The 12,035-nt window shown below is 31.0% G+C and overlaps 1 protein-coding gene across 9 annotated transcripts in view; it reads right to left on the minus strand.

The window, feature by feature from the left end:
* Positions 1-12,035, minus strand: part of LOC126811679 (mitogen-activated protein kinase kinase kinase 15) — a 56,751-nt gene that overhangs the window by 8,394 nt on the left and 36,322 nt on the right. The window contains exons 27-37 of one of the 9 annotated variants that reach the window (XM_050537497.2): positions 11,183-11,243; positions 10,238-10,309; positions 7,592-7,642; positions 7,219-7,284; positions 4,121-4,162; positions 3,850-3,867; positions 2,336-2,501; positions 1,691-1,756; positions 1,375-1,453; positions 809-888; positions 427-532 (exon numbers count right to left, since the gene is read on the minus strand). In XM_050537497.2, coding sequence (XP_050393454.1) covers positions 427-532; positions 809-888; positions 1,375-1,453; positions 1,691-1,756; positions 2,336-2,501; positions 3,850-3,867; positions 4,121-4,162; positions 7,219-7,284; positions 7,592-7,642; positions 10,238-10,309; positions 11,183-11,243 — 807 coding nt within the window. Of the gene's footprint in view, positions 1-426; positions 533-808; positions 889-1,374; positions 1,454-1,690; positions 1,757-2,335; positions 2,502-3,849; positions 3,868-4,120; positions 4,163-7,218; positions 7,285-7,591; positions 7,643-8,838; positions 8,899-10,237; positions 10,310-11,182; positions 11,244-12,035 lie in introns of all 9 variants that reach the window. The other 8 variants (XM_050537496.2, XM_050537500.2, XM_050537499.2 and 5 more) reach the window with 8 other exon arrangements.

Raw genomic sequence — 12,035 nt, forward strand, 5'->3', positions numbered from 1 at the left:
CTGTGTTCAAAATGTCATTAATTAGTTGGTTAATAAATTTTATTAAGAGGGATTAAGAGCTCATTAACGCTGAACACTAGTGAACAGCGCTTGAGTGACTACTTTAAAACAGACTATAGTTATAAAATCGATTAAAGGATTAACAGTCTGCCGGCAAAGTGGGAACACACCACTACAACATTTCTCATAATCCAGTTGACTGGATGATGATTGTTGTCAGCAGTAAAAGGAATTTCAATATATATATTAAAATTTAAACTTTTAATAATTTCACTGTAGTGGAAACAGTTGAACACACCGTCGATTCCACTCACAATACATAAAAAAATTACAGCAGCTCACTTGACCAAATATCCCATTTGGCAATATGTTCAAATCTCAGATTCCTGTATCACTAATGTATAAGATAATAAAGTAAATAAGTACCTGGAGATATAATAATTATAGCAGCTTGTACAGCATTACGTATTAGATTATCTACAGCAAACATCCAATGAGGCTGAATACTGTGAGTCTTTAAACTACTTCCAACCTATTAAACATCCATAATACATCAAAATAACCAATTGCTCAAAATTTTCAAGTGGTAATGATCAATTGGATACCAGTACTCAATTGGGCATTCCAAAGTTAATTTCTCTCGATCCTGCGAAAGGTGGCTATTAAATATTAGCCCAGTCGGTGCAGAAACATTTCAAATAATTTGGTTCTACTATTTATGTGGATATGTCATTTAAAGACAGCAAATATATCATTGTTATAATTTACAATGTTATTATAATTAGTGATTTAAGTATTGTATACTTACAGCTTCTTGAAAAACATACAAGGCCAGTTGTATCTCCATTAAAGCCGTAACATCAAACTGCACACCATCTCGCAATTTATCTGCATAATATTAACAAAAAACATTTATTTAATTAAATAATAACAGGCTGGTACCATGTTCTAATGCATATTATTCAAGCCTGCTTATCCAATATGGAAGATAGGTTCTTTCTTTCTTAGCTTCCAAGTAAATTTATTACACTGTATTTATTACTGCTTTTTAAAGCATAAACTGAAAAATTATATGAACCAGTTGGTTGTGGTCCCCCAACTGGTCGCGAAAATTAAAACTTACTACCATACGGTACATCTGGTATTTACCTATGCATGTTTCAAAATGTAGTTATCTTCTTCTACTAGGAGTTCACAATGTATTGAACATTAGTTACATGCCAGTGCAATATATTCATTAAATTATACATAAAGCAGTGTAATAGTTGGTGTCTAGTCACCAAAATATCTGATAGAAGTTAGCATGTTGTAAAGTAACACCATGCTGATTGAATATTAGGGTTTGCCAAGCAGAAACACAACAAATAAACTTACCTATAGCCTCCGATATACTTTTACAGGATGGATCTTTAACATGGCCCATTAACCCCAGTAATAAAATTCTCATATGATTCTAAACAGAAAATATTCAAAAACATATTTATAAATATATTCAATAGTAACCATTTCCACTTACATACTGTAATGTAATATAAATGATTAATACCTTTATTTAATGTCTTTTTTGTTAAATTTTGCCTAAAAAGTACTGTTACAGCATGCATGTCAACCTTCAAGCGACCAGGCATATTTATTCAAGTAAACTATGCTATCAAAGTTTAGCCACAATCCAAAACTAATAGTTACTTACCGTTGTTAATTTTGGACTTGAAATTGAAGCATCACGATGCAGCAACCCCAGCCATGTATCACATATCTGGAAATAACAATAAACACTTTCTACAGCTTTTCATGATGATATATTGAGTTTTAAAACTAGCAGGGTAATCATACAGATATTATCTGTTTTCATTTAATGGAATGGAACTCTCAAGAGACTAGAGACATAATAACAAACGTTTAAGTCTTAAAGGACTTTGTTTAATTGAGGGATTATCTGCAGATATGGAATAATTTATTTGTAATTAGATTATGGAATCTGAATGTTCGTTAGGATCAGTGATTACAAATACCTTATTACCAATCGTCACGTAATTTGGAACATTCCAATAATCAACTAAGCATCATTAATGCAGTTTTATTATATTTTTTATGTATGTATCTAAACTAATATTTGTGACTGTCGTTTGTTTGTTTGTCTGTTCAGGGTTGGCGGCTACACTAGGGCTGTCCCGAGGCTGAAATTTGGTGTATAGGGGTAGCTCGGACTGGGGAGAGACATAGGCCTGGTGTCGATTGAGTACCACTTGAGTACCACTTCCGTTTACAGAGTTATGCTACTTCCAGTTCATGGCTATACCCGTGCTAGTATGTATATAAATGCATGCTTACTTACTTTTTCTTTATCTTGATTCATAATCTGTACTAGTGTCATTCTTCTTTCTGAATCTTTACGTAGTAAATAAAAACCATCTTTAGATCCGCCAGTATCAGGTGTCATTTCTATATCAGGTGATAACAAATTTGTACAGCCACTAGCATTTGATAACGCAGAATCGGTACTAGAAAACACAACAAATTTAACATTTAAATTCTCAATATATTCATGTAATAAAATAGTTAAATGTTTTCGCAAATAAAACTCATAACTTATTTCTTTTTTTTCTTTTTTTACAAAATCTATTCTTTAATATATATGCAAATTCAAAATATAAGCATGCTTTAACAAGAATGAGAAGAAGGAAGTTTTAATCAAAGTTCGTAATGTTCTAAAATGTTTTAAAGTAAAAAATAAATATTTGATATATTGTTATACACTATAAAATAAGTGTGGAAACAAAACAATGTGCAAATTGGCATTATGGGTAAATTAAAGCTGAAAGTGACTTTTTTAATGCTAATAAAACCTATGTTACGGGATTGTAAATCAATCTATTTTTTGCTATATATTACCTACCTGCATGGTTGACTGGGCCAATGCAAAACTAACAATATCTTGTTATTTTCTATTTGCATGGTCCTGATCAACCACACAATTTGTTGTATTATACCCATAAATTATATGCAAGGTATCTATAATTTCCGTTTACCAAATCCAATCTCTCATGTTCAGATATTTTGTAAGCCACATGCAGCTTTTTAAAATTAATATCAAGAATAATGGTTTATATTTATATTTCATTTATACTCATAATTTAGAGTCTACTACATATACTTCAATCCCAATGCTGAAGTCTTCAATTTTTAACAATATATTATTAAGTAGAGATGAATTAAACTTAATGGAAAAATAGTGCTATAGTACCATTCTACTGTATTACTATTAGTAATGAATAATTAGCATTAGAAATTTATGTGCAGTAACAGAAACTAGTATGCAAAGGAATGTTCAATAATGTTAAGGAAATGAAGAAATAAAACATGGGACAGGAGCTTGTCCGGCCAGCTTGTAAGTCCACCAGGAGCAAAGTTACACATTCTGGATATAAAACCAAATTTTAAAAAAATAAAACAACTACTGTATACATATCTCGCTTTTCAGCAGTTGAAAATAATTTTTAAAATTTTAGTCTGTGCAGTCTGCATGAAATTTTAGAGTCAAGCATAACAAAATGGAAAGTACCAGTAATAATTGTTTTACAACACCAAATTTCTGTGAGAATTATTCTTACAAGTTTCACCATCTCAGGAAGTTTCAATAACAATTTTTCAGAATTCCCTAATAGATTGTTTATACAGATGGAAGGACTGTCATTCTGACGAAAATATGTGACCACAATATATTAATGCAGGTGTGAATAATGATTAAAAGCCATTAAGTTTATTGTTATGTATGTATGCCATGAATGACATATGAACTTGGGATTTTTCAAATTTTCCTTTTGCCTTTCAAAGATATTTTATTATAACCTGAAGAATGATCCAAAACTGAAATACATGTATTTGAACATTCAGAAATCTAAATAGTAAGTAAATCATGCTAATCAAATTATATCAACTTTATAATCTAAGTGCAAGACAATAACCAAATTAACTAGAAAATATTATTTTTGACAGAAATCGTATAGAAATACTTCTATTAACTAATTAATAAACATGATGTTAGGTAATATTTAGAAATACATATCCAAGAACCCAATTAGATATAAATTATAATGCATCTACAAGAATTAATATGTACCTTGGTGTTCTACTGTAATGAGGATTTTCTGTATGATATAATCTGTAAACAAACAACATCAGGTGTACAAAACATATAATACGTAGGTCACTGTAGGTATACGTAACAATAAACATTTAATATCTCTAGTTTCAGATATCAACATGCATAGTAGCTTTTGGTAAAGAATTTAGGATACCAGAAACACTTGTGTAGCCTATTATCATGTACCGGTATACAGAAATGTTAGTTTTAAATTGTTCTCTTGACATATTACATCTTGGGCTTCCTAATTTGCATGCAAATATGACCGATCAAAGACTAATATATGTAATGAAATTCAACATGAACAATTCCAAAGCAATTCAAGCAAATATGCATGCACATACACAAGTCACCCACATCACTTTTTTCTTTGCTAACAATAATCATTAATTATACAGTTCCTAATATAATTATAATATTGGTGCAGAAAAGTAGGTGGTTAAACTCCATTTCTTTTTCTAATGTAATAAGTATCATATCTTTATGTTGTGATCATAATTAAATGTTGTATTTTTCTCAACAATCAGCTCAGAAAAAGTATCGAAGTTCAAAGACAATATTTTAAGCTCAAACTTTCAAGGTGAGCTATCCTCATTTAAAAACCATGGAGAACAATAATTAATATAGACGGTATAGGTTTTCAGAAAATTGTATGGAACTAACATAAATATTTCTTAAATTTTGTAACTGGTTTCTTCCATTTTCATGCATATGGATGCCACCATTACTGATCGCCACATGACATTATGATGCAATTAGTTTCGTAATTCAATGGCCTAATGTATGTCAAATTTTGTCATATTAACAAAACACTATATTTTCAGAGGGTTGGTTGTAACTTATTCACAATAAAAAAAAGGTTCTTTTTGAAGACAATAGCTAAAAGAAACAAGAGTTTAAGTGGTTATGGAAACAACCAAAGTCTGTCACTCACTCATTTAAATGTGTGGAATAACACAAATTGTTTTGAAGCAAATAAAGTGTACAATAAAATAAAGATCTGAATAATTAAGGATTAAATGTACTACCGTAATTCAAAATTTAAAATTTTAAACACGTTTGGAGATGGTTTTAATACAACAAATTAATTGTTCACTGATTCATATTTCTGTCCATAACAGTAATTTTATCATACAACAAATAAGCCTGAAATTTTTGACTGGCCATCGCCATCTAATCCATCAAGACGACAGAATCAGTTTTTCACAAATTATTTGTCTCAACAGTTGGTTAAATTATATTAAATATTAAAGTTTCATCTCAATCATGCTTTTTTGTTTGCAGAAATTCCAGTATTAGTTTATAATTGGCTGACCCATTATGAGTTTATCATTTAATATCAATGTTCTAGCAATGTTGTATGCTGGAAGTTAGAGCACCAATGACATCATTATGACAGGTTTATGTCACATGACAAACCAAAATGTCTACAAATGGTTTAAACTTATATTATTAACCAAAAGTTATATAAATAATCATATTATCAATAGTTATCAATAGTTATAATAAATTAATGGTACTTTTCTGATTTTAATGAATAAGGATTGTTCCACTTTAAAAGCAAATGTTATCCCATACATCGCTACTTTCTTATACTACAGGTACTTGCGAAAGTAATTATCATACTTTATTCTACTTTATATATCCAATAAGAATGAATGAATATTGTATTCTATTAACATGCAATTCTTCTACAGTCTACATTTAAATTTTCAGTCACAGTGCACTTTTTATTAGGTGGTTTTACATCTAAGAAAGATGACTAGGTATGTTTGTACATGTATGATGCATTTTATTTATAATTACGATCAGCATTGTATGAATAAAATACACAGCAATGCAATGGCTAATGTCTGTAGCCGAATATATCACTATCAGAATATATAATAGTTTTAATTCATACTTTCATAATATGATGAAATAACAAAACATAAGCATATTATTTGAGCATACAAATAAGTATAAGAAATATTCTTTTTTTTTAGGAACTGTAAGCTTACAGTTACACTAAAATCAAACATTGATCATTATATACCGGTACCAGCTCTTACATAACACAAAGCATTGCCAGACAACGAACTTACACCCCTACCAGCATCATTTTAAATGGTGGCAAACTGGCAAGTGCACCATAGTGATTTAAATTTGTTCTGAAAAATGTCAACAAGGTTTTTGTAACAGTGGCAACAGCATGGAATTGATAGGTGTCGGCCTTACGTGTAATGGTAGCCAAAAGGTTGAAATATAAATCTAAAAAAAATAATTACATTTCTTATTACATGCCAAACAATCCCAGCAGGTTTGACAAAGAAACTAGTGTTGTGTCCTATAAAGGGTTTACAGATCTTCAGTCAGGGGAAGTGACTACATGTAAAATAAATGCTTCACCTTGAATTTCAAAAGGGTTTCTTTGTGTGACTAGCTGGACAAGAGTAACAAGTTTGTAAAATCAATGTTATGTTTTCTCCTTATGAGCAGCCAATAAATCCAAGCAAGTTTGAAGAAAATATTCAAAAGAATTTACAAGGTTTTAGTGCGTGACTCTGACTTTCAATAAGCTTCCTCATGACTAGCTCAGTAATCCAAACAAGTTTGAATTTTTTCTACATGCTTACATGGATACGGCCACAGGGAATTAACTCTGACTCTGCATGAAATCAATTTGCTACATTGATAAGGATTGGTATATAAAACTAAGATCTAAATAATTGGACTAGCAGAGTGTTTACAAATAATATGAACAGAAAAGACTGACAGGAGTCTTGACAATATGTGATGTATGGGTCTAATAGAACTGTCTCATTAACACCAGACAGACAACATCTTTTACATGTACAAATACCCAAGATCATTATGTAAGAAGTAAGGAGTAGCATGCCCTTTAAACAAACAGATAAGTACATTGATCACAGCTAAAATCCGTATTCAGAGAAATAGTGCTTCTAATCTAAATAATAAATATGGTCTACGAAGCCGACAACTAGATAGAGATATTAATAAAGATGCACGAAATTAGAAATACAACTTCAGCGCAAATATCATATAATATATATAATATATGTGTGTATATATACCCATCAAATAAAAACCGAGAGAAGCTTGCGTAATGTTTAGGACTAGGAAGAGGTGAGAAATCGGAACTGAAAAATGGGAAATGAAAACTTACTTGATTAGGTTGATACGTTTACTTTTAGATCGAAGCCTTGAACTTAAATTCATTGATTTTTCATATTGATTAAGATGAAGCTTTGTTTCAAGACTATCATTATACATGTGAAAAGGTTTAAAATCTTTTATTATATTAATTAATTTTTGACACTGAATTAATTTTATTTCAATTCATTTTGAATATCATATGTGACTTCTCAAAGTTATCATAGAAAAAGTAGAAAAGAATTGATCTAACTACAAGCTTTATTTCTCTGTATATGGAAAAAGTAAACCCACCTTATAGCAGACGGGACGCTGTCAGAATAACAGCGTGGACGAAATGAACGTCTGTAATTAGTTTAAATGACCATTTGCAAGTTGTATATTCGTTAAAAGATGAAATTTTAAAAATAAAAAAAGAAGATCTAAAAGGATAGGACCTCTTTTCTAAATGTCAGTTTCATATAAAACATTATGTTCATTCATTGAGTGGTAGATTTGTCAATCTACATCTAACATTTTCCATCTTCATTCAGGTTTCAGTTGTCTATAGTTGAAAATTAACTATTTAAATACACTGACTTCTGCTATATTTGCAGTTATGATTTTCAGAGGTCCTTCCCCTAAAATACAACAGTATTCTCTTGAAATATTACATTTTATAGTATCAGTTTATCCAGTACCAAATTGATACACTATTTCATCAGATTTGTTAGTTTTATTTTATAATTTTATGCAAAACAGATCAAAATATATTTTCTCAATTGCACTGAAAATCTGTAGACTTATTTTTTTTCTCTGTACAGAAAAAGAAATGAATATATGATATAAATGACAGGATGGTTGTCAGATGTCAATTCTGGGTATTGTCTATTTGTCAAAAATTGTTGTTGATATGTACAATGTAATAAATGTTACAAATGAAAACTGCTGTATGGTAAAAAAAAACCAAGGTACAGAAAACAAAATGTTAACATAAATAGTAATAAATTTATTAAAACTGCATTTTCAGACACAACAAAAAAAATCGGAATAAAAACAGAATATGTAAGTATAAATAATAGGTGAGTAAAAGCAGAAGTTTGAGTGTTAGTTTAAGAGTTAGTTTTAAATCGGGGCATGCTACAATAAAAACGCTCTATAGACGGCCACAATATGGAGGAAATAGGTTTTTAGAAAATTTGACAAAGACTTTCACCAGAAAAGTTTGTTATGCAGAGATCAATGGAAAAATCTTCATACATCAAATAATTACTTCACATTTTACAATTAAATTCAACTTAAATCGATCGAACTTCAACAGTTTCACTTTGACTTACAACATTCTGTTCTTGTTAGTGAAATTCAATGTCTGTTGAATGGTAATTTTGGTGCTGAGCAGTGAGCACATGTAGTTAAGGATCTCAGAATCTAAGATTTTCTATGAAAAACACTTTGGTCAATGCACATGTCACTGCAAATATTATTAAACCCTTTGGCTGTACATATTAAAATATTGTTTATTGATGGAAGATGCTAAGCTAGCCTACTGTTTATGAACATACCTTAGTCCTCCATCTATAGCACTTAAATCAAGATAACTTGAGGTAGGAGACGGATATAATCTGAAAACAAGTGAGGGACATTCATAGCCTACAAAACACTAATTTAAATTTTTAAAAAAACTTTACTACTACTTCTATCCCTGTAAATTAATATGACATGTGCAGAAACAACATGCAAGGTTTGTACTGTCTTATTAAAAAAATCTGACATTACTGAAAATCTAGAAATTTATAAATTAGAAGATAGTTATTTTTAATACTGGATACAAAGTTTAGTCTAACAAACATAAAAGTTTTTATTTATTTTCCAATTTTCAAACAATTTTTAGCCTTATTTTTTCACGCTGAAATGTACTCAAAGTGATTTTTTAAAGCATGTAATCAAGAAATCAAAATATCAATCGTAGTTAATCTCCTAGCTTGGATGCAGTGTTTTACTGCACTTACTGGGCTAATGAAAACAAAATACTGAATGGAAATAAACCATTTTTGGACTGATATTTATTTTACTTTTGGTGATCCAATTTTCGCAATAATTTAGTTTGCATATGATTAAGCATCTCTCAAATGACAATCAGATATACATCCTTGACAGTCAAGATCCTATATACATAGTACTGGATATCTGTATTCAAATCGCCGAAACATCACTTTTTATTGCAAGACAATGAGTTCTACACAAGCACCATTTCTAGGGGTTGAGATATTTCATAATAATTGACATTTTAACTTTATGCAATTGTTGTCTATAATAATTTTTTGATGGTCATTAGACATATCCCGCTTTCAGATTAAAATATGTTTTGTATGTCAAACAGATGACTTCATTATGCTTGATGGAAATATCTTAAATACAAGGCTTTGATGTTTGTTTACTTCTGATTGACATAGAGCACTCTTCAGAATACAGGTTTTCCAGTTTTTCAGTAAATCAACAAGTACAATCTTACTATGGACCAGGAACTGACCATGTTGTTGGATGAAATTCAAAAATCTAATTCACCAAATAGATTCAGAGTTGTTCAAAGAACAAGCATGCCAATTTTCATGACAATCGGATTTGAATTGACGGAGCCTTAGGCTTTTTAATAAAAGAGCGTCTCCCCAAGAAGAAAAACAAGATGAGTAGCAGTCAGTGACCAGTTCCTGGTCCAAAAATTCTAATAACATTGATGCTTTTTAACTATTCATGCAAAATACGTGCAAACCAGTCCAGAATGTAAATTTCTAAAATTATTCTTTATCATATCTAATGTGACATTACAAAAAATTCCTGGATTCTGGCATGTATTCAATTCTCTTCAATATTTGCAGAAGTGCAAATCAAAAGTATTTATAGTGTTAAATAAAGAAGCAACAAATTGTAATGTGCATATAAAAGTTATGTAGAATTACACACCCTTCTTCTTCAACTGGTTCCAGTGGATCTAGAAGATTCTCTACACTATTTGACAACCCCTCTTTTTTTAACCTAGCAAAATATTCAAAAGCAACACAAATAATGAAATGTTTAAAAATCTTTCTACCGATTTTATATAATTACAAGAAAGGTGTCAACATTAGTTAGTTAGAAGGTGAAGTATTTATAGGAATTCTCACAATAACAAAAATAGTGACAATCGAATGAAGACCCTCGTCTGCCACGGCATAATTCATTTTTTTTTTGCCGTGGTAGATCTTATGATCCTTATAATGACTAATGTACCGGTTATAGAATAGTACCAGGAGGATGCCGTCTGACCATGTAATAAGGTCAATACATATTTTGTTTATCATTTTGTATACGAAAGTCAGACAAATTTATTGCAATTATCGAATACATTTTTAACCCATGTGCTGTAGGCCTATCCATGCTTTACCATGTACAGTGGTGTTATTTTCAACAATTATAAACTAAACTAGACATAGGGTGCACAGACTGTTGCCTGGTTACTCTGGCTAATGCATGAACAATATTACCATTCTCATCATTTGTATTTTTTAACTGTATCGTTTGTCACGTATCAAAGACCTGGACCGATTCACACCCTTTGTTTGTAATTACTACACCCGAAGTTGACAAAGGGAAGTAACTCTCATCAGACAAGGTAAGGAGTTAGCCTAAACGAGAGAAGTCCAAATTATTCTAAATTATATAATATTGTATTAATGAAGACCGCGCATTTATATATATATATATAGGTTCAAGCGTTTTTTTGAGAAACGTTTGTTCGTTCCTTCCCGGAATTTTACATCCACGTTCAATTTGAAACAAGAGTTATTGTGTAAAAAATTTGTATAACAGGCTGACAGAGACGTTAGCAAACCCATTTCAATAGCCCCCAAATAAAAAAAAAAATCTTACCGAGAAACTCTGGGTACATTTATATTCAACTTCAATGCTGCTGTCTTTTTATCAAATGGTTCTGGAAATAAAACAAGCCAATATTGAAACTGATGTCCCCTGTCAAATTGAACCAGCGGCTGCCAGGCAGGATACGCCCACATTTTCGAGAGATGGATAGAAAACAAGCTAAAACGAAAGTGATTTTTCCTACAATCAAGGGCCATAATTCAGGAAATTACAATTCGATATGCGCAAATATCGAAAGGAACCAAGATCTTTGGGTTATAAACTTACATTTCAAGTTTCAACAAAATCGGATATACCATATTTTTACGCAATTTGAGAACGAGGGGCGGCCATTTTGTCTGTCAGTTTTGGACTGATATTTCACGAAATTCGAACTTAGTCGTCCCTAGGGTGTAACAGTGATATATTAACACGGTTTTTTTAAATCGGATAAAAATTATGACCTCTATAGGGTCCACAAGCCAAAAAACGCATTTTTGCGTACTATCTGGGGCCATAATTCAGGAAGTTACGGTCCGATATGCGCGGATATCGAAAGGAACCGAGATCTTTGGGTTATAAACTTAAATTTCAAGTTTCAACAAAATCGGATAAAAATTGTGACCTCTATAGGGTCCACAACCTTGACATACCATATTTTTACGCTATTTGAGAACGAAGGGCGACCATTTTGTCTGTCAGTTTTGGGCCGATTTTCACGAAATTTGAACTCAGTCGTCCTTAGAGTGTAACGGTGATATAATAATACGTTTTTTTAAATCGGATAAAAATTATGACCTCTATAGGGTCGACAAGTTAAAAAGGCGATTTTTCGTACAATCAGGGGCCATAATTCAGGAAGTTA

Source organism: Patella vulgata, chromosome 2, assembly GCF_932274485.2.
Source record: "Patella vulgata chromosome 2, xgPatVulg1.2, whole genome shotgun sequence".
NCBI lineage: Eukaryota > Metazoa > Mollusca > Gastropoda > Patellidae > Patella > Patella vulgata.